A 26086-nucleotide genomic window follows, 5' to 3' on the forward strand; every position below is an offset into this window, starting at 1 on the left:
TCTTTCCCCATTCATTGACTAACTAGTTATTCGTTAAATTCAAAATACCTGAATATTTATGAAAAAATACTATTGTTGATCGGATAATCAAAATGGAAATGATGAAAGCAAATGTAGACGAATTAACTGATAAAGAGAAGAAGAAAAAGATGATAATATTATGTTTTCAAAGATGTGAGTGTAGTGGCTACAAAACATTTTTCAATGAAGCACTTTTTATTATGTTTCATATTTCGCTTACAAAAAATCAAACCTCTACTAAATGAAAATCATATATATATACTATTATATAATCTTAAAAAATTGATTATGGTACAAACATATATTCATATAAAAATTATTATCTTTTATGTTTTATAATTCATTATATTATTATTTCTTTAAAATAAAATTATAAGATAGGACCATACAATAGAAGATAAATGTCATTAATAATATGCAAACTTCTTGACGCGTAATAAAAAGAAAAAGTCCTTTCACCCTATTTTAAAACATACAAACCCATTGAAAGTATAAAGTAATTGTAAATTGATTTATTAAACATAATTCAAACGTTACTGTAAATCGTGATAAAATATGCGACAGAATAGATTTTTCTTTCGCAGAAGAAGAAGACGAAGAAAAGATTTTACATGTGCCGCTAGTTCTCTGTAATAGTAACAACCATCAGATGGCGCAGTAATGTGAACACTACTTGAACACACGGGAGTTTCCAAGCTCTGGTGTGATCGGCAGCAAAATGGCAGCGAGCGACTCTACTACGGACGACAGTCTTTATCCGATAGCTGTTTTGATCGACGAACTAAAAAACGAAGATGTACAGGTGATTCTAAAAATGCTCAAAATCTATATTTTATAATTGCAAAGTAATAGACTTGCTGTACCGCCTGCAGTCACTGGAAAAAACAGAGTGTCAAGGCGGCTACAGTGGTAGCGTACAATTCGATAGAGTATTCCTTTAGTCTCCTGTCATTCTAAATATTCTCATTTCAATATCAGTACATTGAATATTATGACCTATTTGTATAACAATGCTCACGTTAAAAGCTTTGAAAATTCAAAACTTTAATTTGGAAAGATATATTTTGTTACTTGAAAAAGGGAGGCATTGGTGATGATAATGAGTGAATCATAGAGGGTTGACCTGCACATTTATGGAATTTTTCTTGTTACAGTTACGGCTGAACTCAATAAAGAAATTATCTACAATTGCCCTTGCATTAGGCATTGAACGAACACGCAGCGAATTAATACCATTTCTAACTGAGTCTATGTATGATGAGGATGAAGTCCTACTAGCTTTGGCAGAACAACTTGGACAATTTACTCCTCTTGTAGGAGGTCCAGAATATGTATACTGTTTGCTGGTATATATCGTTATTTATTTTTCATTCAATAGCTGAACTAACAATAATATTTTGACAAAAGACGCGTGTATACAGTATATAAGTTAGTAATTAATCCAGTAAATAGATATTAAATCAGTTAACTTTCTTTCATTGTGATAGAATCATTTTTCATAATTATAATTCATATAAAGCATGTGCTATATTATAACAAATCATGTTTGCATAATTATGCATATGCATATAATGTTTCAAATAATAAATAATTACTTTGGAACATTATTGCTAGCATATTATTATTTTTATCATTATATACTTGAAACAAAAGAAATTGATTACAATAGAGATAACATTTAACTTGAGACATTTAAGATTATACTTTAGATATTTAAGATAATACTTAACAAAAAGTTCATTATTAGTAAACTTTGTAATAAAAATTTATTTTAATACAGAAACCTTTGGAAAGTTTGGCAACAGTTGAAGAAACTGTAGTTCGAGATAAAGCAGTGGAGTCTTTAAGAACTATTGCTGCTCAACATAGCTCAACAGATTTGGAGGAGCAATTTGTTCCTTTGATAAATCGTTTGGCGACAGGAGATTGGTTTACATCAAGAACATCAGCATGTGGTTTATTTAGTGTCTGCTACCAACGTGTTAATCCATCAGTTAAAGGTAGAACATAAAGATAATTTAGATTTTAGGAAATATAAAAAGATTTGTTCTCTGCTTCCTTATATAAATATAAATTGTCTTCCTCTTCTTTTTGTTTTTTAGCATGTCTACGAAACCACTTCCGTAACTTATGTCAAGATGACACTCCAATGGCACGACGATCTGCTGCTTCACATTTAGGTGAATTTGCAAAAGTTATGGAAATTGAATATGTAAAGGCAGATTTAATTCCAATGTTTGTTATTTTGGCTCAAGATGAACAAGTAAGATAATACATAACAAACAATTATTCTATTAATTTTAAAATATTAATATCATTAATATTTACATCATATTTTATAGGATTCAGTACGTCTCTTGGCAATTGAAGCTTGTGTTAGCATTGCAGCATTATTACCACAAGAAGATGTAGAGCAATTAGTTATGCCTACACTTAGACAATGTGCAAGCGATCAGTCGTGGCGTGTACGTTATATGGTCGCAGATAAATTCACAGATGTAAGCTATTTTTACATATCTTTTTTATTTGTAATAAATATTTAAATAATATTAATTTTGATTAATTTTAATCAACTTCAATTTTTATTTAAGCTTCAAAAAGCTGTAGGTCCAGAAATTACAAAAACAGATCTTGTACCAGCATTTCAAGTACTATTGAAAGATATCGAAGCTGAAGTTCGAGCTGCAGCAGCTGACAAAGTGCGCGACTTTTGTCAGAATCTCGATAAATCCAATCAAGAATCTATCATTATGACACAAATATTACCAATAGTTAAAGAACTTGTATCAGATCCAAACCAACATGTAAAATCAGCTTTAGCAAGTGTTATAATGGGTCTTAGTCCAATACTTGGAAAATACAAGTAAATAAATATATATTTATTTAATTATATAAATATGTTTGAAATAATATAAAAATAATTCTAAAATTAATTCTAAATTTCTTAAATTTGCAGTACAATCGAACATTTGTTACCATTATTTTTATCACAACTCAGAGATGAATGTTCAGAAGTTCGCTTAAATATTATCAGCAATTTAGAATGTGTTAACGAAGTTATTGGCATACAACAACTTTCACAATCTCTTCTACCAGCTATTGTAGAATTAGCCGAAGATTCAAAATGGCGTGTAAGATATGCCATCATAGAGTAAGAATTTTTCAAATATATTATGACGTTAATATAGAAATTATTGAAATTAAACTTTTTTTATATAATGTAAAATGTAATGTACATATATATATATTTATTTATTTATTTATTTATATGTCCTAGATACATGCCATTGTTAGCTGGACAACTTGGAGTAGAATTCTTTGATGAAAAACTAAATTCCTTATGTATGACTTGGTTAGTAGATCACGTTTATGCCATCAGAGAAGCAGCTACGTTAAATTTGAAAAAACTGGTAGAAAAATTCGGTCCTGAATGGGCACAGAATACTGTAATACCTAAGGTTTTAGCAATGTCAAGGGATCAAAACTATCTTCACAGAATGACATGTTTATTTTGCATCAATGTAAGTAAATTATTTAATTTTTGTGTAGTAATTTATAATTTTTCTATCATTCGTTTTCCCTAGGTATTGGCAGAAGTATGTGGTCAAGAAATAACAACGAGGGTGATGCTTCCGACTGTCTTGGGAATGGCCACTGATAATGTCGCTAATGTACGATTTAATGTTGCTAAAACTCTTCAAAAAATCGGTCCTTATCTTGAACCGTGTGCTGTACAAGCTCAAGTAAAACCTGTACTTGATAAGCTCAATACAGACAGTGACGTGGATGTCAAATATTTTGCTTCGGAAGCAATTGCAGGCATCGCAGGTAAAACTTTTATTATTTTATTTCATAAAATATTATTCTTCAGGAAAAATCTGTGATTTTTATTTATTACTTTCAAATTACATTTTGTATAGAATACATACTGTGTTTCAGCGTAGGTTGAACAAAAAAAAACTGCATTTAAAATTTATCCATCAATATACAGAACCTCAGTCTCAAGAAGTAACCTGGAGCAAACATTTACACTTACACATGGCAACAGGTAATATTATTGCACAGTCAGAGCAGATCTAATGTCGGAAAAGAATATAAATATAAAATTAGTAGTTCATATTAAACAATATTTTAAATTCTGTTGTATCTGTATATTTATAATTATATTACTTATTATTAAATACTGAATTTAATTGGTAAAATGTATTCCTTATACGTACCTAAATAATGATCTAAAAAATAATATGGTAATAAAAGGTACTCAGAATCATTCCTAAAATCAGACACTTCATTATAATCTGCTCTTCCACATTCATTGATCAAAAATTACTTTATCTTTTAATAATCAGTATTTTAATTTGGTACATAACATTGTTAAGTATTGTAAACATAACAATAAAATTAACAATGAATAATGTAATTTTATTTTGGCCTTTTTATTTAATAATCAACTTGGACATTGTACAGTCTGTATCTTCGCGCTTATTATTATTTTTCTCTACCTGAATATACTTATAGTGCTGATATTAATATTTACTTATAGTTTTTTACATTTCTATAGTATTGTTTAGTTGTATCAAATAATGTATTAGAAAACAACATGCTTAAGTTTCATCCGCAGGGCAATGGAAATGATAACATATAGCAGAAATTTTGAATTTTAGAATTTTGAAAAATAAATTAGTTAAATTAAATTTAAACATATTTATAATATAAGGTAATTTATAATGTAGTTGTTTAAACAATGTATACTTTCAATATAAATTTCTTACATTAGCCGATTTATAATAAAAAAATATATATGATGTTATTTTTTGATCACAATAGTTTAACACTTTACATTAAACAGATACTTTTATCAGTATTACTTAACAACGGATTACTAATTATTAACACTTACAAATATATCTTTTAACAATTATTAGTAAAACTACCCCGCGCGTAATAGCATGTTAGCTTTATAATAAGTTATTAAAACTAGAATATTTTTGTACTACTACAAAAAATGCAGCGAAGAATGATTGTTAGTATTACAATATTACATATTTCTTTCCAAGAAATGGAAATATATATCACTTGTTAATTATGATACTATATATACATCCTATAAAACTAATAGACATATGAAATACGAGTATTTTCAAACATGAAATTCATATATCGCGGAAACAATTCGTATTTTATTTACTTGGAACTGTCACGCGTCAATGAATTATTTATAAAATATTTATCATTATTCATAATATTTCTGGATTTCATAAAACCATACATGTAGTACGTATGCAAACTGCGCGTTCACGTTATAAACAAATTTTTATAATTAGAATGATCTATCGCATATATTATTGCAAATATTTTTTCTTACAACATTCCACAATAAACATTGAGCCAATTATGTGCATTTAGTAAAAGGAAAACATTTTGTTTTTCCACTCTTACATCAAAAAGCATATTAGTTTCAAAAACAATATAAAATTATACATGTGCTCGTTATTTTTATACTGGTAACATTCCATTCTACAAAATTATATTTATTTCAACTATTACCATTTTGCATATCTCAATTTATAATCTAAATTTAAAATTACATATTTGCAAACTCAAAACTAAACTATTTTGCTTAAATAATATACAATATATAATTTTTATACAAAAGAATGGTCTCAAAATTATTTTTTCATTTCCATTCTAAAAATATTGTTTTGAATAATGAAAGTATATATTTGTTGCCAAATCCGAAAGTAATAGACAAGATTTAAATTTATGGTAACTTATTAACAGACTAGTTGTAAACCATAAAAATATTTGAGAATCTAATTGTTAAAAGAGTAGTAGATTATTGCGTGATTTCCACAATTCGTTAAATAACTACCAACATTAACCCTTAGATAAAGAATGGTAGAAAAATGTTCAATGTATGATATATGCAATTTTGCATACTTTTTACATGCATGTAATTGCAAAAATTTTTGTCTAGCTTTGTTTGCTAAATTTTCTTACAAATAAAGACAAAATATACCTTACATCATTAATGATCAAATATCGATTATATCGTGGCTGTTTCAGATTTTGCCAAGTCTACACAAACTGTATGACTAATAGTTGAAACATGTGCATTTCCATTACTATCAGAACTAATAATATTTAAAGATGAAATTTTGGCACGTTGATATGCCACAACTGTGTTTAAGCTTAAAAACCTAAAAATAAATTTTCTTATAAATATAATATATAACGATACATGTATAGTGAACATAAATATCAATAATTATTAATAATTTACCTTATACAAACATACATAATCAACAGTGCAGTACCAGCTGCAAGCATTCTGATAATTGGACCTTCTACTAATTGAATGAGAGTCCAAGCAGCAGCTGATGATCCACACATGGTTGTGACAATGGCCATAGTTTGCAAACAATGACGAGAAGTTATACCATTCTGCCAGTCCAATTTAGTTGCATGTTCAACATTGTAATTTGTACCACATACTTTGCAAGTAAGACTGTCAGCATTTATAGAACTCTGAAATGCATAGTGCACATATGATAACATGATAAGTACGAGTATATCTGTACAAAATGAAAATATTTTATATTTTACCTCGACCAACCATCGGCGCAAACAATTGTGATGAACTGCACTCACATCACCTCTACATTGACAAGGTTGTATTAATGGACCAGCATCTTGTCTTTCACTATCGTAACAGATCCAACAATCTTTGCTGTTAATTGATGTTCCGTCCGAAAAAAGTGCAGTATCTTGTTCTGCATTTTTATCTTGTAATTCTATTTCTTTCATGTATTTCGAATGATCTAATCGTTTCAAAAGACGCTTTGGATTTAAAATCCACAGCTGTTCAGGACTAAAATGAAATGAAAAAATAATTATATTTAAATAATAATCAAAATAACCAGAAATTAAAATAGCATGCCTATGGAATTTTATATCAACATACTTTTACATTATTATATTATTTATTAATAAATAATACACAATACAAACCTAAAACAATTCCATAGCACACATGGAAACCATAATATTACGCCTACTTCAATAATACGGAAAACAATATCATGACAATTCCTACTATATAAAGGAACTCTGTAATAAAAAATATGTAATGAATAATTATTAATTATAAAAGAATGTAATTATATCCAATTAAGACATTATCTTCATATTTACTTTGCTTTCCAGAATTCGCTAAGTGTTTCACTGCACAAAAATCCAACAATAATAAATAACATGAAAGCTTGCGATAATAATCCTACACGTGACTGATGCAATTGAGAAATATTTATTTGTTCTTGCACTTGAGATAATTGTGATGTACTTGGAACTGCATCAAATAATTTTGCAGTAACTTGTTCTTCAGCATTAACTTTTAAATCAGAGACTGTACGTTTATTCAAAATTGTACTATTTTGATAATCATTCAAGAAACCACCTCGAATCTAAGACAAAATCATTTTAATAGAATGCTTATTTATTCATTATTTATAACAAAAATTTCAAACAACTTACTTTAAAGTACACTTCTACTCCATAAATTAAGAAAAATATCACAACAATAAACAAGAGCACTGCATAGCAACCATTAAAAACATGGGTGTAAAAGCTCTGAAAAAGATCATTTTGAGTATAATGAATTAAAATTACTGATAGTGTAGTAACAGATTACCTAGGGACTAAAAAATAATTAACCACTTGCGCTACCAATAAACTCACGGTTGCGCGTGCCGTGCGCTACAATATAACACGTGTTACTTTGTCGCCTCACCGCGTTTGCGAGTGCAATCTTTCAAGCAGCGTCTCAGCGCGTTGGTAGGGTCTTGCATAAAGAATTGTATACGGATATGAATAAATACTCACGGCAACAATAGCATTTTATTTATTAATAATCTACTACTGTATGGTAGATTATTACAAACGAACGATCTGACTGTTAGCTGATTTTTATTTTTGCGACAAATACCTATCTGCGTGATATACACGTCACTGGCGATTTTGGAACATAAGCATTTTGATGTGCATGGCACGTCTTTCTAGCGCAAGTGTTTAAAATTTCACTGCTATATATATTTTTATATAATTCACCTGATCTTCTTGGGAATATATTTGAGTAACAATAAATTCTGCTAAAAGCAGAGAGTATGTCAATACATTAAACACAGCAAAACCTATGAATGATTTTGAAAGAAACTGTGGTTTGTCCCATGACATATTTCTTAAGTGAAATACTTCAGCCCAGAAACAAACAATTAAAGAGGATCCACTTAAAACAAGTGGATAATATGCAGATAATAAACTTCTGGACCATCCTTCTTTGAATGCAGTCTATCAAAAGATAAATTTAATATTTTATTAGTATTTAAAGAAGATTTAAGATCTTCAATAATACATTCTGTATAATATTTACCGGTGATGTAAAATATGCTCCTCTTATCAATGATGCAAGAAATACAATAAAATATAAAACTTTTTGTGTTGTGACTCTACAAGCTCTAAGAAAAGATGGTGCTTTCATTTTTTGCCATTCTGCGATGATACACATAATAAGCTGTATTAGACACACAAATGCCAGCATAAAGAATATAGTTGCGAATGCAATATAGTAACTTAAATTTGGAACATGACATTCTAGTCCATCAAACTGAATCTATGAAAAAAATATAAAAACTATATTCAAAAGTACAAGGAATGGACTAAATATTATCTAATTATAATGAATTTAATTAATTACAATTAAAATATTACCTCACATAAACAAGTACCATTATGACATTCTCCATGTCCAGAACAATTCTCATTGCCACAAGTATCATTCCAAGCCATCATCCCAAACTTTACTAATAAAGTTAATGGATTTTGAGTACTCAGAGCAATCATTTGTTCCATGATCGCAATATGTAAGACTGACTGTTTTTACACAGTCGTCACAAGAACCTGTTAAACATAAGAAGCAAATATACAGATATCTCCAAAATATTACAAAAATAACAAACAAGAAAATTTCAGATTACAAAATCTATAGATATTAATAACATGATGAAATAGCACAAAGAAAAAAAATTTTTTGATGAACTTTTTTAATGACAAATAGTACAGATGTAAACAAAAAATATTATGAAAGGGATAGTATATCATAAATTAAATTACACAAACTGTTATATTACGTACCACAAAATTAGTCCATAAATAATATTCACAAACAGTTTTATAAATCTAACTATAAAGTAACAAAAAAACATTATGAGCTAAAAAAAATTGAAACATCACTTTGATATAATCCAAACTTACGAATAAATCAAACAATTCACCCTTGACACTTGTGCTTTTTATTCATATAGATGTAATGAGACAGTCCAAGTGTAGTCGTAACTATATACCTACGCAACAACTTAAGTCTTCGTCAACTATACTATTACTGCTTACTGCATTTTTAATAAATATTGACATTAGATAAAACGCGAGAGTTACTGTCACTAATCTTTCCTTAGCATTTCAAAGTTCAAAGGTAATTAAACCATTAAAGAAGACACATCACCAACGAATATACTTAATTATTATAATGTTCTTTGTTAGTACTGTAAATTAAGTGATCTCGTTTTTCTTTCACACACATCCACCTTTAATAATAATAATACAAGCATAAACCAGGTATGAGATAGACTTGATATCTACTATTTATTTTTGTGTCGCATGTTTTGGAAGCCTGTAAACTATGAACTCCTTTACCATTTTAGTTTTATCTGTGGTTATACCAAAGAGCTTGTGTTTTGTATAAACAAGGTATAAAATACCCTTGTTCAACACACATACTACTGTTGACTGAGGAGAAGTATTACATATCAGACTTATCCTACATATGTGAATCAATGAATAAATTTTGTACATTTTTAAAACACTCTTAAATTTTGTAGATATTTCACGATATAATTTGATTATGTAAACATTTTGGAAAAAACATACGATTAGCGAACCAGACTATATATATTTTCCAAATAAAATTATTTTCATTATGCATTGGAGTTTTAATTTCAATTGCTGTTAATGCTCGGATCTTATTTTGTGATAAATTTGTGAAGTTAAGAATCACGAAATCATTAAATCATATAACAGAAATGTATTGAGTATTAGCTCTATGCTATACCTCGTCTATGGACTAGATCCTTTCATAGAAACATGTATATTATTTTCTTTAATTTTATAAAAAATATACTTATGCAAACTCATTCTGTCTTTATTTTTATTTCGTCACAAACATTTTAAAATATTTACTTTGTAAACACTCTTAACAGACTATATACTTCCAAAAATTGCTAAATTATACAATTAAAAAGGATATCACGATAAATATTTATATATACTTTTATGTTTTAAACAATCTTATGATAAATTTACAATAAGAATGTTATATAATATTTAAAAGACATTTCATTATATATACAAAGTTTATATTCACAGTTATTTCGGTTTATTTTTGAGTTTAAGATAACAAATGCTTTTTTTACAATAAAAGATATTTCTTTTAGTTTATATAAGAAAAGTTTCATTTAATTGAAATTTAAAAATCACATGGGTTATAAAGGATTGATTGCAGAACACATCTACAGTTTAATAGTTCACAGTTTGTCAGTTTACGAATGGTTTACAAGAGGTTCCGGCTGATACAATATCGACGTTACTTCAAAGTATAATACGTATATAGTTTGGAGTTGAGTGAAATAGTGTATAATTTTACATTATTAAAGTATGTAAACAATCTTTTCTTTAATGATCTTTGCTTATTTTTTCAATTAAATTAATTGCCATTTTTATGTAAATAGGAAAGGTATCGAATGTTATGTAATATGTTTCATATCTGTACTAAGATTGCTTTTAAACTATAGATGTTTCAACTATTTTAATATAATATGTTAAGCGTTAAGAGACTGCTTCACTATCCTAAAATATATTTTTCTCTAAATATTATATGTTATTATTTAATACATAAATTTTATTAATCAACATCATATTGATTAAAATTACTAATAATACATCATGGAAAAATAATGTTAATATTTATGGTAATAATAGATTGTAAAAATGTTTATTAAAACGTCCATCATATAGAAATATTTACTTGTAAAAGGAAATACATATTTACAATTATATTTACATAATATGTATGTAATACATATATTATTATGTGAAAATAATATTTCAGATGTCAGAAGGAAGATTACCAAAACCTCAACTTCGTAATCTTCATGTGTCAAAAGTTAAGAAAAGTTTAGGGATAGTGACAGTACTTTGTGCTACTGTTGGTTTGTCATGGAAAATGCTGGTTTCTGATGTATATGAACGGAGAGTTGAAGAATTTTACAAGTAATTGAAACATCTTAAACGTTTTAATATTTTGTTTCTATTTCCCATACATTTATTAATATATTCTATTATGTTCTAGAACATATGATCCAATGAAATCATTGCAAAGAATGAATGAAGCTGGACTTATGGAATCTTATAATCCATAATTATTATACAAATATATATAATGCAGACTAATAAAATAGTAATGGGATTAATAAAATCTTATTTAAGAAATTATATATATGTTTAGTAAATAAATGTTATACAAAATAATTACATAATATTGAAACTCCTATGTTTTAAATAAATCTAAAGACTTTTATACATAAAAGATTGTGTATTTAGTTTAAACTATTGTTTGTGGTATATGAACGTAATTATTTTTATTTCTATCATTCTTTTTTATAATAATTCAAGATATAACTTGAATTGCTTAACTCTTATCAAGCTTAACAGATTAGTGATTTTTGTTTAAATATAAAATAATTCCTATTATTTTTCATGTTAAATATTCAAAATATTAAAACTATCTAATAATTTATTATTTCAAAAATATTAATTTTGAAGCTAATCATATATTTGTTTATAAGAGCAAAAATTCATTTTATACAACACTAGAAGCTGTAATAAATACTTTTCCCTATCACATATTAGGACTATATAAATTATTTTATTGTATTAGATTTCAAGAAATATGAGGCTGATAAATATAATAATAAATAAATAAATAGATTCAATAAATTTGAAACTATAAAAGGTTAGGAAACTCGAATGTTAAGATTGGCAAGATGGCGCCTCACAAATTCCCAGTATGCTCCGCGCGATTGATTTGCGCATGTCAGTTGCTCGCATTGCAAATGGCGGCTCCTTGTTATTGTTCATGGCGTTTTATGACTTGTCCCTTTATATTACCGATTATGTCGAGTTTTTTCGTGATTTCTACCGCGCGCTATGTGCAGAAAGTGAAATAGGACTTGCGCGGTATATTTTAGATTAAAATTAGTGCTCTTGTGGTGTGGCTCCGTGCATTTTCAACGCGAGAAATCCCGCACGAAGTTGGAAAGAAATGGGGTAACGTTAAAATTTTCTTGTGTTCATACGGTATGAAATCGTTCTGTGCAAAGACTGAAGTGAGGCTCGTTGGCTACCATACTAATCATTATCGAATTTTAACTTTGTTTTCGGTAAGCATATGTAATTATGAGGTATAGAAGAAAGCTGCAAAATAAAAATGTTCAGATTTTTGACGGTCTATCTTGAGCATGCTTGAGCCCACTTCACGTACACCTCCCCCGACGGACAAAATGGTGGCCCCCCGATATCTAGTGCTCAGTATGCCTTATTTTGTCAAAAAACGTTATAAAATTGCCAAAATCAGCTAATCCCTCACCAGAATACTAAATTTCTATTAGCGCGACAATTTACATTTTATGTCTGGTTGAAAAAAATATTCTATAACCTATTTTCTTCCACATAGAAGTTGTGCCCCTGTCTTATGGCCCAAAAGATTTTAATTGCAGTTCGTGAGTAGTAAAATTTGATTCAAAATCGTTTATGTTTCATCGCATGTTTATCGATTCGGTAAATATCGATAGTGCAATTGATGGTAGCTTTGTATTTTCTTCGTTAATCTCTATAATTTGACAAAAATCGTGATCAAATTATAACCTAGTAATGCTCATTGGCCTCACTTTTTGTTTATGCACTATGTTTTCGTTCCTGTTTTGTTTCGACTTGTCAATTTTGCATTTTTATTCGTTGTTTTTGATATTATACTAAATCTTTCCCTTATTATTCCCATACATTTGGCCAAACTTGATTCAATTTATTCATTTTTAGATATTTTTGCACGAATATTTATAAAATTTTTTCATTTTTGTAATTTTATTACAGTCATTTGTATAAATATATATTATAAATATATATTATAATTTGTCATTTGTTGACATAACAAAACGAAATTCTATTAAATAACCAATACTAATAATAATATCTATTTTATGAATATTTTTAATATATTTTATATACTTCAAATTATTTTTATTTTCTTATATTCATAATTGATATATTAGTATTATAATATATATGTATATTAGTATCTTAAATTAATATGTACTTCTGAAGTTTCATTATGATTTTATTTTGTAAGTGTTATAATTTGAAATTAATTTTCATATTTATATATATTAATGACTATAAATTGTTGTAACTTCTATTACACATTGTAGTAATTTATAATTGACTTTAATTAATTGAAAATTAATTAATTTATTTATTTGTTACTTTCAGATTATAATCATATATATATTATTTCCACTTTAATGCAATTCCATACATAATGGGTAAAGTTATATAAGCAATATATTAATAAAATTTAATGAAATAAAAACTTTTCATAAAAAAATTAATAACGAGAATTTAATAATGACATATATTTCAAAAGTTTATGTAATTATTGATAAATAATTTATAATTTCCAAATTAAATTATATATTGGACAGTTTTTACATTATAATGTGTAAGTTACATATGCCATGCCATACCATATATAGATATGAAATAATTTATTTTGTTATGTCAAGGTAGATTTATGACATTAAAAATTGACATTTTTGATAACATTTTATATTTCTAAATTGTTTAAACACAGTTATGTTACAAGATAAATTAAATAAATTATTATTTAACTTTGTCTGATGAAAGTACATTATTTTATCTTATAGAAACAATAAGCGTATTTATTAGTGCTGGAGTGGTTTGGAGTTGTCGGTTTGAAACCGACAGTCAAACATCTTATCACCACATATTGTAGTGATACCCTGAGGCGTTTGTAACCTCTCTGGGTAGTTATGTGATTTGTGGTTGGTAAGTATAGCAGATTATATGAAATTATATATTTTGTACTGTACAATTTTATGTAACTTAATAATGTTTATCTTTTTGTTAAACATAATTCTTTTTTTCATTCAATTAATATCAAAATATAATAACACACGTTAATTCTTTATTATAAGGAAATGTATTACTTTTAAATTCTTCTTTCTCTGACTTTCTGTATCCCTCCTTCTCTTTTTAATTATAATAATAAACTTGTTTATAAAACTTGAAATGAATTTTATTTATATTTGTATGTGCATATATAATTAGGTTATAAATTTGTATATATTGTAGTCATGGCGGCTGATAGTGATGGTGATCTAATTCAAACAGTTGTAACGTGTGAAGGTAATTTAGAAGATCCAGAATTTCCACACAAATTTAAAATCATTGTTGACCATCTTAAATCTTTGCTTTGCAAAGGTAATTTTTATAGATGACAGTTTTTAATTTTAAATTTAGAAATACCATTAATATTGAACAAAGTGTATAACAATACAATGTATGGTATTTAATGATTTATAGACAAAGGAGATGGCTTAAGAGTAAACAAGGTAGAGCCATGGAATTCTGTCAGAGTCACATTTTCAATACCCAGAGAAGCTGCATTACGTCTTCGAGAATTGGCAGCTCAGGGTTCTTCAACCCTCACACAACTTGGAATTCTTTCAGTGCAGGTTGAAGGAGATCAGGTAATATCTGTTATTTAATATGAATCAGTTTGTATATATAGTTGTATACCAGTGGCTGAGTTAACAAAATCCTAGGATATAGATATTATAACATTTTATAACATTTGGATTACTTGTATTTTATACTAGGAAAAATTGTCTCAGTACTTTCATTTTTTATAAGATATGGCAAATACTCTATTAATTAGGAACATTGAAAGAAGTGCTATTAAATTTTTGAAATATATAAGATAGTATTTTTCAGAAAAGTATAATAAATGTAATGAAGGTGACCTTGGAAATGATTTGCATTAAAAATGACAATAAATATAATTCTGCATGCAGTAATTGCAAAAATTATATCTGTAATTGAACATTTTTTCAGAGTATTCAATTTTATGTATTAGAAATATCAAACGAGAATAAATGTTATTTACTTATAATTTATATTCTTAATGTCTTACTTTTCATGTCTTCTATAACAGTATTATACATTTAATACATAATTAATAGTTGCATTTGATCCAGCCATTGGTTCCTGCTATTTATACTCCAAGGATAAAAGTTGAAGAAATTTAACTAAATGTACGAAGTATGTAAACTATGAATTGTATAATAGGTAATATCATTGAGGATAGCCAATCGCTTTAGTGGAGAGGCACAGGAAATTGTATTACGTTCAGGACCTTCACAAGACAGTGGTGCCAAATCTCAAAATGAATCCACTAGTAATACAACTAATGTGGACAGTGAACCTCCAACAGCTTTACCTGGTCCAAGTAATACATCTAGCATTTCTTCAGCATTACGTAATGTGGCTCAACTAATTGCAGCTGGTATGCTTCTTATATATTTCATAAAATTAAGACATTCTTCCTTTTAATATTTATTATATTATTTTAGGCACATCGTCAGAAAAAGCACCACAGTTTCGTTCTCCAAATGTAGTTGCACCTACAGACTGTGATCCTATTCCACCTTTCCTTGCAAAATCTGTACAGTCAGCATCAGGCAATAGCAACGTTGGTGTCTCTGGAAATCAATCAGTAACTAATCCCAGTGCTTCACCTAGGAATAATTATAATGGTCCATTCCCATTTGCCAGTATGACACATGCTGCTCAAGCGATACATAGTCGTGAATCACAAGCGACAACGATTAAAAATGCAATGCAATTTAAACATCATGTACAGCCACCACCGCCTTATCCTGCTCAAGAGAATTTGGCGACAGTAACAACATTAACTGCTGGTCATACTACTACTCAATCAGTTGCACCAGTTGGTCAGTTAACGAATCAGTACAAGTCTCCAATTACCACCACATCTAGTCTGTCACCAAACAGTAATAATCTGGCAGGGAATTCAAATGGCAATGGAAATCAAGTTGCTTTATCCAGTCCACTTCTTGTAAATCTTTTACAAAACGATGCTGCCTCGCATCCAAACAACGTGATACCTGGCCAAAAAATTTTACAGCCAGTTATCGATAATTCTGGACTTACTAATCGTATGAGACCCACTAAAAAGCCAACAGTTAGAAGAAAAGATCTATCTTCACCTAGTGAATCACCACCGAATTTAGATTCTCTTAGAACGGAGGATCTTATTGGAGGAACAACAGTCATTCCTGATTTGTCTCAATCTTCTACATCTGCATTTGCGACTGTTAACGCTAATCAACCTTCAACTATTCCTCAACAACATCCAGTTAATGTAATTAGTGGCGCTGCGCAAAATATAGCACAGCAAGCAATACATCAAGCTTCTGCTAGTGGACAAATACAACAATCTGCATCACCATTGCATGCACAAGTACAAATACAGCAAAAGTTTCCCATTAGACAAGAACTGGCTTATAGACCTTCACAAGTACAATTACAGGGTCAACTGCCAATTAGACATCCGGTAAATGGACAGCAAATTCGAACACCATTGCAACAGCGGCAGTTACTACTTCAGCAACAGCAGCAACATCAAGTTCTAACTCAACAACAGCAACAGTTGAATCAACAGCAAAACATGAATACTCCGCATCTGCTTACACAACAGATTTCAAATCAACAACAATCTTTGGTACAATCGCAAAATGTAAATACATCGTTACAATCTACATCCGTGCCCAGTCAACCACTTTTACAACAACAACAATTGATGCAGCACTCGTCAGTAAGCATGAATGTTCCACAACAACGGCTAAGTTACTTAAATAATCAGCGTCAGCAAACCCCTCCTCCTTATTCGCGACAGCAGGTTCCACCACAGTCCCATTTAGGGCAACAAAATCAAGTAATGAATGTGCAACAACAATTACATCATAATCAACTTAAAAATATTAATGTTAACACTAACGCCACGACTGATTTTCGTTACGGACAAAGTCAAAATATTTTAAGCAGAAATTATCAGGCTACAACTAGTAATGCTAATGGGACCACGTGGAACGCACAAAATAACACTATTCCACAAGGTGCTCAGGTTAATACTACTCGCCTGCCAAGTACGAATCAGGTTTCAGGTGCCTTTTCTCAATGTGGATCTCATGCTAATCATGTTTCTAATAGTAATGTCACTTCACCTGCTATCAAGGTTGAAACATCCGAATCTCCTAAGCCTAAAGAAGAGACGCCTGAACCAGAATATACGTCCACTGGTAAAATACGACAGTTTCTTATCAACCCTTTAACTGGGCATTTGGAACCAATGCCTAGTGAGAGTTCGGATTCAGAACCAGAGAGAGACAACCAAGATGATTTCTTTCCCTTTCCGTCGCCATCGAATGACCGATCAAATTCCGTATATTCCGACGACGATGCAGACAGTAATTTTTCAAGAAGAAATGATACAACAACAAATACGGATCAATCGGATTCTGAAACCACAGTGAAATCTACTGCCAGTGAAGGAAGTTTGAAACATAGTAGAATAAAATCTAACAGAGAGACTGCACAAAGTCCAATGCCTGGAGAAAAAATCAAACTAAGGCTAAAGTTAGAAAAGTCTGAGCCTGTTACACCAGCTTATAAAGTTGATGTTTCGTTTGTAAACACACCACCAATTAGGAAAGCCGATAAATCGGTAAATAAAATGTTTAGCACTGGTATTCCCAACTCGGGGACAGGTGATGAACCAAGAGTGCCTCCGTTACATATTTCTTTAAGAGGACGTAATGCTTCGGTAGTACAAATCAGGAAAAAGGAAAAGAAATCGTTGAAAGACGGTGAATCTGATCCGACTAACATAAAACGGCGGGGGAAATTGAAAAAAATGAAAGAATGTATAGACGGGAACAAATTGTTGCAAAAGAAATCTTTAAGCATGATTATAGGTACTTCATCCGCATCTAAATTACCTTTATCTAATTCCACGATGATCAATAGCACCAATTCTATTAGCAAAGTAAATAATATACTACAAACAGTTGTATCAAAACCTAATGCCTTAAAACAAGAATTACCCATGGATGTTGTACGCGTGCAAACTGGTGTTACGAAACCGAGTTCAAGTAAAAGTAGTGATGTCGATGATATACCGTTAAACAGTCGAATACCATCCCCTTCTAAACATAAAACTACTATTTTGAACCAGCCATTGAATACACAACAATCTTTAACAAAAGCTCAAGTTGAATTAGATGTTCAAAATCACATACAAGAGCATAAAATAGGTGGAGGTAAGATATATATATATATATAATGTTTTTATTGTATAAATTTTCTTCTATGTTTCATTACATTTCGTAATATCAAATAATAAACATTAATATAATATAATATAATTAATGTAATATAAATAATAAACATTATTATTCTTTAGTACTTAAATTACTAATTTTCTAATGTTGTTTCCTTTTTTGTAGGAAAAACTAAAAGAAGGGATTCTAAAAAGAAATCGGAATCAGGAGATGGTTTACATCGTGAACAAAATTTATTGTCTGGTGGCAGAATTTTGGATAACCAAGCAAAATGGAGAAAACTTAATTATAAAGGTGATTCAAGCCAATCTGTAAGAAAAACTGATACACTTTTAGCCAGCAATGATTTCAATACTGTTAAGAAAGTAGGGGAAATCAGAAGAACGAGCGACAGTGAAATTACTCGATCCGTCATTGAAAAAAATACCTTGAATGCTGTTGCTTCACGATTAACAGAAGTAAATGGTGTAAAGAAGGATTTAATTAATCAAGAAAAACGAAGAAGATTAAGTTTAATGGATGAAAAAGATCTGCATTTAGGAGGTAAATTTGATGATTTTATTTTGTGTATGAATTAAAATATACTGATTTAATATTATCTATTAAATACATACAATTAATTATTTTTTGATACATGTTACAGAATCTCAAGATGCAGAGGCTACACATTTTAACAGTCAGAAGACCATTTCTGAATGTTCCTCCGCCAGTACAGTTCCAAATACAAACACAAATACAAATACAAGCACGAATATAAATACAAAATCTACTAGCAATTCATCATTTGAGAATGAAAATTCCGGGTTAGTACCTCCAACTATATCTACGCAGAATGATTCAAATCCATCTACTAATATTGAAGGCAAAGTATCTACACATGTAGAAACTGCTATTAAAAATACACAGTCAACTGTAAATAGGATTATTTCTGGAAAAAGTAAAACAGAAATGGATAATTGCAAAACAAATTGTAATATTATGGCAAAAAGTCAAATCAATCAAAAATTAAAACACCATATGGTTTCAAAAAGTGATGCAAATGCTACCATTAACAGACATAATAAAATAGAGCATTTTGGTCATAAGAAAGTGATTCAAAATCATATAAAACAACCTGACCGAACCACAGTGGAAAATAAGATTGATAATGTGCAAAGAATTAGTTTACTGAAAACTACACAAAGTTCAGCAATAGGAAACTCAGTGGACCAAGTGCCCAGATCCCAAAGTATTGATGTACCTTCCAGCAAGCCAACTTTACCAGTCGGAGAAATTAATGTAACAGAAGCGAAAGTTAAACAAAAATTACTTGAAACTACAGTTCCAATTGCAATTGGGGTAGATGCAAATGTAGAGAGAGTCAGCAGTGGAGGAGGTGGTGAAGATTCAGGTATCGAGTCAATGGATGCTTTGTCAGAGAAATCACCGAATCAAGGGGAATCTCCTTTGCATAGGCCAGCGTCTGAATCAGTAACACAAAACAGTGCAAAAACTGCTGTTCAAGGGGAATCTTCCCTACCAATCACCAATAAGAACGTGCCTTCCTCAACTAGTAGTAGTGATATGTGTTCAAATTCCCATTCGGAACTTCTAAAGTCCAGTGGCCCGCAAAGGTTAAGTCCTGTGTCTGTAGCGAGTTATCTTGAAAATCATTTAAATCGCAATATATCAAATTCCAGTGAACATGACATGAAAAATATATCTAGTGAAAACTCAACTTCAACAACACAGAGAACTGGTGGTCATAGTGACTTGATTCCTAGTTTAGAAGTGACTGATAAAAGTGTATCCAGCCCTCTAGTGACAGGATCTGTGACTATTGTGACTACTTCTGTACCCAGTACTGTGGATAGTAGTGATAACTTATTGCAATGCGCACAGCAACAAACAAATGACTTTTCTGAAAAAGACAGTTGTAGCGTTAAATTAGAACCTTCTATCAACCAGCATGATCAGGGTAAGACGAACATTAAACATGAAGTGTCAAGAGCCCCAGAAAGTGTATCTGAAGATAATGTAAAGACAGTCATAGATGGTAATAGTGCAATTAGATTAAATGATGAACCTCATGGACAAAATAATAATGGTGTGCCTGTAATACAAAATCATGTTGCTTATAATAAGGTAAAGACAGAAAAACTCGATACTACAATTACAAATGAGGCTAATGTGGTGGTAGATAACTCATGTTCCAGTAGTCAGAGTTTTAGTTCCGAAATCAAAGTAGAATCTAATGTCAATGAAAAAGTTGATGATACAAGGCAAAATGATCGATCAGATAGTACGAAAAGCTGTAACATTTCTTTAAACGCAACACCTGTTAAGTTAGAACAATGTTCCGATCAAAACCAAAAATCGAATGTACAAAGCCATCAACAAATATCTGTTAGAGAGCCTTCTATGAATCTTCAAAAAGTTGCAGATGATTTGGTTAAGAAAATTGTAAATGATGCGAGTGATATAAACATAGGTATTCAATCGCCTCTTGGTGAAGATCCTCAGCCAATTAGAATTACCCCACCACTGTATACGTACTCCAATCCGGTAGTTTTACAAAGGGATGAGACTCCAAGCCCAGCTGCACAAAATCCAGAAGTGGATTCCAGTGATGTTGAACATGTCAAAAGGAAACGTAGGAGAAAACAAGAATTGGAAGGACGACAGGATGTTATATGTATAGAAGACAATGATGAAACACAATTTGTAGAAAGATTAACTTCAAATAATGCAGATGATTATGTTAAAAGACCACCAAAGTCATTGCTGGAGCAACTTCTAATAGAAATACCAAATGACACCAATGAAAAAAGATCTTTAAGAACTAGATCCCAGAAATTGAACAGTCCTGATATTGTAAAAACTCCAAAAAGTAGTCCTCATGGTCCTAATAAATTAGAGGAGAGACGCAGTATATCACCATATGCTAAAGCAAGTCCTAAATTAGGAGTATCTAAATTATCTCCTAATACGACAATAAAAGTTGGGAAAAGGAAGCGACAAGAAAGTGAAAGTTCTGTAGCATCTAGCACTGCTGATGATCCACAACCAAGGCCAGGAAAACGAAAATGTTCAGAGAATGCTGCAGAACTTATAAAAGCTTGTATGGGTGTTGATGAAGCTGCTTTAAAAAAACAAGTACCTGTCAAAGAAGAACAGTCAAAAAAAGGATTCAATATATTGGCCAAGGCTAAAAAAGGTGTTTATCTTATATTACTTACTTTATATTGCTATTCAGTAATTTAGTAATGTTATCTCTTATATTGGTATATTATGTACGAAGTATGTCATGTAACTTTATTACCTACAACATCACTATTTTTAGAGTTATGAAAACATTTTTCCTATGAAAGGCGTATGGTTTTGTAGGGATTATCATGTGATGCAAAGATTTTCATTTTAGGTGGTCAAGAACATACTAAGAACATATTAAGGTCATCTCCATCTTTTTAAATGGATGTTTATCTTTTTTTATCAGTACCTGATAACAGTTTTTAAAGTGAGTTCAATGACCTATTCTACAAAGTATTTCAAGATATTTCCCTCATTTCTTGGGAAGGTGTTCAAAATGGACACAGTTGAAAGTTATTCAGCTATTTTGATGTATGTAAATCTGGTTACTAAACGGGCAGTAACCAGGCCCAAGTAAATATTTAATTTTTTATAGAACATAAAAAGAATAAATAAATTTTCAATAGTTACTACAATTAAAAAAAGAAAAATAAATAAAAAAAGTTTTTAGGGCGAGAACGAGACAAGATAAAGGGAATTACTAGTTGACAAACCAACATATAAATTGTTAAACAATTTGAATCTTTAATGGTTACTGTTGTAATTTCAATGCACCTCTTAGATCGTTGAACTCGTCTTAACAGGTGCTATGAGACATACAAATAAGAATGATCTTAATATCTCTGAGATATTTCCACCTAAAATAAAACAGTCTTCACCATTTATCGTCTCCTGCAAAACATTTTTTAAGATTCTGAAAACAAAGCAAATATTTCAGGTGATAAAATTACATGGAACACTATGTATATATAAAAAAATTTCTTTAGATATTAGATATATGTTTGTTTGTTTATATTGATCTATAAAATAACAAAGACTGCCAAAAACAGGGTAATAAAGGTATTACTAACAATTGATCGTTCTAAATTGTTTCACGCTGAATCACTGAAGCTGTTTTGATTATACATATAATTTTTTGTATATATTTGTATTTATATGAATGCATATTTGCATAAGTGTCTATAATAACTTGATGTACACAAGTATTCAATCATTTCTCAGTCTCAGTCATGTTTTCCATAATTTATGATTAATTACTTTTGTGCCTTTTATAAATATTATTTTGAAATCGGGCCTGAATATTTTGATACAAAAATTTTTGTATTTTTAGGTCCCATTGTGGTAGAAGTAGATTCGTCTGATGATGAGCCATTGATTGAATCTGTAGGAAAAGCAAGAATGCGATTATCAGACGAAACATCCGCTGCCTCTCCAAAGTCTAAAGATCAAAAGTAAGCAACATCGGTTCAGCATTCTTTTAGCAGCAGTGCATATCTGAATATGTCAGAGATTTGAGAGCCCCGCTACGTAAATAAATTTTTGTTATTTTAGAACAAATACAAGCACAACTGTTTCTGGCAGTCAAATTAATTCCAGTAATATATCAAATTTCAATGCCAGTAATAGAGTGCAAAGAGAGAGCCGTTTGTTAACCACCAAACAACCGAATACAACTACGGTAGTTACCGCTGGAAAGGAAAGGCTACGTGGTACATCCGTATCCAATAATGAATCCTTAGGAGAAGTAACAACAAGGAGATCTGTTCGACAGAACACAGCTTCGCCACTGGCAACACCAGCAAGCAATACAAGGGGTGCATCTAGATCTACAGAAGATATTACTAGACGAAAAACTCGAAGTGGTGCTGGTATGTAAAGTTTATATACATTATAAACACAATTTGTGATTAGTAAAATAACAGATATTCAGTATGCTTCAATATTTTTGGTACCACTACATATAAACTTATATTTAAACATAATATATATACTTCTTATATTAATAAATATTTATCGCATTATTGTTTATAAATTATACATTTCACATACCATTTTAATTGAAGACACCTCGTACAGCGGGAACATTGTTTTAGTAACAGCTGAAGCAACAGAGCAGGCAAAACGGAGGCGAATATCCCGAGAAAACAAATGACCTTCGGGAAGTGACCTTGACAGTGATTAGCTACCGTCGCTCGTCAAGGCCTATCCGACTGATTGTGTATCTGTTATAAGTGGTTATGTGATCGCCGTGTGGCTGGACCCCACCTGGTGAAATGCATGCGTCAATACCGCACAATGCTACTGTATATACATATATAACAGGAGTATCGTGTTTAGAGTGCTGGATGGTATTCCAAATTTTTGTTGCAATAGGAAGTATATACTGAGATTCAGTAAGTTACATGTATAAAACTTTATACTATACATATTATATATTATATATATTACATAATAATATATATTATATATATAATATATATATAATAATATATATAATAATATATATAATATATATATAATATATATATATATAATATTATATGTATATTAATTTTATATTTCATAATACTAACGCGAATATTTGAAACAAATTTCTAAATATTAGGATACAATTTCATTGTTATGTTTTTAAATGTTTAAAGTGCTCATCGTAAAAGCAAAAAAAAAGGAATAAAAAGTACTTCATTATTTTTTGTTGCCGTCTAAGCGTTCTCAATTACACTTTACTCCTAAACAGCAAAGTTTAGTTACTCAGAATAATCTGCTCAATGCATTACACTTTAATCTAAGTAACTGAACTGATCCAAAACTGCCGAGTTAATGTGCAACTTTCTTTTGCCAAACTTTTATGATTCTGTCTTTAATTAATGGACGTTATTTAATAGTAATTTTGTAAATTATGTTACATCATCAATATGTACAAAATGTTACATATTCAAAATTTTTAGATTGAATATGTGTAGTATTACTTTATTAAAATATTAATTGCAATAACCATTAATAAATTCATTATTTAATTAAAATCAAAGAGGATTATATAAACGATAAAGGACAACCAATTTTACATTTTAAGAGCCATTATTATGTATTATTTGGTTATTGGTTATTGTCTATACGAATTAATAATGGTAAAAGAAAGTCTAAATTTTTAATGCATTAAAATGAAATCTGATTGTACTGCCATAAATAATGTACATTTCTCAAGGACAAATTTCATTGATTGGTGGGGCTTGAGTCGCAACTCTGACAACTTCACTGATAGGCTTTGTTTAAGGATATTTAATTTATATCCTGTAATCATTTTAACTTGTTCATTACGTTATAAATTTAATATTTGCATAGTAAATATTTTCCTATATAAATAGTTATATTGAATTTAGAATACTTGCTTCAATTTATATTCGTAACAAAAGAAACGTCTATAATATATTTATAGAATAATCATACTTTTCTACAAATTTATCTAATGATAAAGCTATATGTGCATTATTATAAATTTAACAAATCTTTATGTTATGTATAATGTTACAAAATCTCTATTTTCTTCACCTCAATAAACATAGTCTTTCAGCAGGAAGTTTGTCGTGAGTCACAACATTGCAAAGGGCAGAAATATAGAGTTATTAAGACGGATTTATTTTATTTATAAAACAAACAAAACGTTGGTATAAATCGTGCATAAATATATAGAAATAATAAGAATAATTATGATAGAAAAACGAATAATACAATGTTAATTTGATAGGTAATATATAAATGAATATATTTTGTAAATAACTTCTTGTAAAGATATATAAAAGCACCCCCATTGTACATATAGAAACTGTTTAAATTTTTATTACATTAGCGATAGTTCAAGTTGTGCAACATTGTCATATTATTAATTATTTTTTGTGATTGTGCACTGAGAACACTAGAAGCACCCTTTTGGCTCACTTAAAATATGCAAAAATGTGTATGCATACATATATATTGTATTATATATGTATGTATGTGATGTATATGAACTATTGTATATGAACAATTGTTTTTGTGAACAGATAATCTAGTTTTATATTGTATAAATGTAAATTATATAGTTGAGAGCTGGAATTTTTAAATGAGCCTGTGATAGCCATCATAGCATTTTTTATATTGAAAATCTGCATTTAGAATGTCACATTAGTAATGTATATTCGTTTGTTCCGTAATTCTACATACGTTCCGTTATGTAAAGAAATGAAGAAAATATTATATTATGATTATTTTAACATTTCTGTGTTATATAAAACTTTCCACAAAATTGTATTGTTTCATAAATGAATAAATCCTAATTTGAGTTAGAGTTATTCGAAGATTTTGAAAGATAAACTATTTTTCCCCAACAAAATTTCTTTATCTCTTTACTATTT

At 29.5% G+C, this 26086-nt stretch overlaps 3 protein-coding genes and 1 long non-coding RNA gene across 17 annotated transcripts; 3 read left to right on the plus strand and 1 right to left on the minus strand.

The window, feature by feature from the left end:
* The first annotated feature begins 663 nt into the window (after nt 1–663).
* On the plus strand, nt 664–4446 carry LOC100650625 (serine/threonine-protein phosphatase 2A 65 kDa regulatory subunit A alpha isoform). Of its 2 annotated transcripts, none has more exons than XM_003402669.4 (10): nt 664–823; nt 1176–1367; nt 1802–2021; nt 2124–2284; nt 2364–2519; nt 2613–2884; nt 2978–3172; nt 3299–3542; nt 3606–3849; nt 3961–4446. In XM_003402669.4, exons 1-10 carry the CDS (start codon nt 740–742, stop codon nt 3963–3965), a joined length of 1773 nt encoding a protein of 590 aa, XP_003402717.1. In that variant the 5' UTR covers nt 664–739; the 3' UTR covers nt 3966–4446. The 2 variants fall into 2 exon arrangements, with proteins under 2 accessions (XP_003402717.1, XP_012174480.1); XM_012319090.3 differs by having other exon boundaries at nt 3966–4446.
* Nucleotides 4439–9657, minus strand: LOC100650749. Of its 4 annotated transcripts, XM_012319092.3 has the most exons (11): nt 9331–9657; nt 9211–9259; nt 8788–8976; nt 8450–8689; nt 8128–8367; nt 7555–7650; nt 7216–7484; nt 7033–7131; nt 6628–6892; nt 6305–6549; nt 4439–6221 (listed from the first exon to the last, which is right to left on the minus strand). In XM_012319092.3, exons 3-11 carry the CDS (start codon nt 8926–8928, stop codon nt 6068–6070), a joined length of 1749 nt encoding a protein of 582 aa, XP_012174482.1. In that variant the 5' UTR covers nt 8929–8976; nt 9211–9259; nt 9331–9657; the 3' UTR covers nt 4439–6067. The 4 variants fall into 4 exon arrangements, with proteins under 4 accessions (XP_012174482.1, XP_012174483.1, XP_012174481.1 ...); XM_012319093.3 differs by lacking the exon at nt 9211–9259 and having other exon boundaries at nt 9424–9657; XM_012319091.3 differs by lacking the exon at nt 9211–9259.
* LOC100650867 lies at nt 9565–10783 on the plus strand. Its single transcript, XR_007224405.1, has 2 exons — nt 9565–9690; nt 10622–10783. It is a non-coding gene; the product is annotated as an uncharacterized LOC100650867 (long non-coding RNA).
* Nucleotides 10784–12217: 1434 nt separating this feature from the next.
* LOC100651147 lies at nt 12218–24145 on the plus strand. Of its 10 annotated transcripts, XM_048406782.1 has the most exons (12): nt 12218–12456; nt 12863–12908; nt 14109–14250; nt 14557–14685; nt 14788–14954; nt 15553–15769; nt 15837–18605; nt 18792–19169; nt 19270–21822; nt 23026–23146; nt 23247–23563; nt 23759–24145. In XM_048406782.1, the coding sequence occupies exons 4-12, from the start codon at nt 14559–14561 to the stop codon at nt 23845–23847; spliced, it is 6738 nt and encodes a 2245-aa protein (XP_048262739.1). In that variant the 5' UTR covers nt 12218–12456; nt 12863–12908; nt 14109–14250; nt 14557–14558; the 3' UTR covers nt 23848–24145. The 10 variants fall into 10 exon arrangements, 9 of the variants coding, with proteins under 9 accessions (XP_048262739.1, XP_020723555.1, XP_020723554.1 ...); XM_020867896.2 differs by lacking the exon at nt 12863–12908 and having other exon boundaries at nt 12218–12569; XM_020867895.2 differs by lacking the exon at nt 12863–12908.
* Nucleotides 24146–26086: the final 1941 nt, after the last annotated feature.

This window comes from Bombus terrestris, chromosome 6 (genome assembly GCF_910591885.1).
Source record: "Bombus terrestris chromosome 6, iyBomTerr1.2, whole genome shotgun sequence".
NCBI lineage: Eukaryota > Metazoa > Arthropoda > Insecta > Hymenoptera > Apidae > Bombus > Bombus terrestris.

What these genes read in the sequence shown, in the direction of transcription:
- LOC100650625 (XM_003402669.4), top strand. Translation starts at nt 740, where the DNA reads ATGGCAGCGAGCGACTCTACTACGGACGACAGTCTTTATCCGATAGCT. An exon ending in TCGCAGATAAATTCACAGAT is followed by an intron (nt 2,520 to 2,612) that starts GTAAGCTATTTT and finishes TTTTTATTTAAG; the next exon opens with CTTCAAAAAGCTGTAGGTCC. An exon ending in CATGTTTATTTTGCATCAAT is followed by an intron (nt 3,543 to 3,605) that starts GTAAGTAAATTA and finishes CGTTTTCCCTAG; the next exon opens with GTATTGGCAGAAGTATGTGG.
- LOC100650749 (XM_012319093.3), bottom strand. Translation starts at nt 8,928, where the DNA reads ATGGAACAAATGATTGCTCTGAGTACTCAAAATCCATTAACTTTATTA. An exon ending in GTGCTATGGAATTGTTTTAG is followed by an intron (nt 6,893 to 7,032) that starts GTTTGTATTGTG and finishes ATTTCATTTTAG; the next exon opens with TCCTGAACAGCTGTGGATTT. An exon ending in ATTATGTATGTTTGTATAAG is followed by an intron (nt 6,222 to 6,304) that starts GTAAATTATTAA and finishes ATTTATTTTTAG; the next exon opens with GTTTTTAAGCTTAAACACAG.
- LOC100651147 (XM_020867896.2), top strand. Translation starts at nt 14,559, where the DNA reads ATGGCGGCTGATAGTGATGGTGATCTAATTCAAACAGTTGTAACGTGT. An exon ending in TAAATCTTTGCTTTGCAAAG is followed by an intron (nt 14,686 to 14,787) that starts GTAATTTTTATA and finishes AATGATTTATAG; the next exon opens with ACAAAGGAGATGGCTTAAGA. An exon ending in CCAAAGTCTAAAGATCAAAA is followed by an intron (nt 23,147 to 23,246) that starts GTAAGCAACATC and finishes TTGTTATTTTAG; the next exon opens with AACAAATACAAGCACAACTG.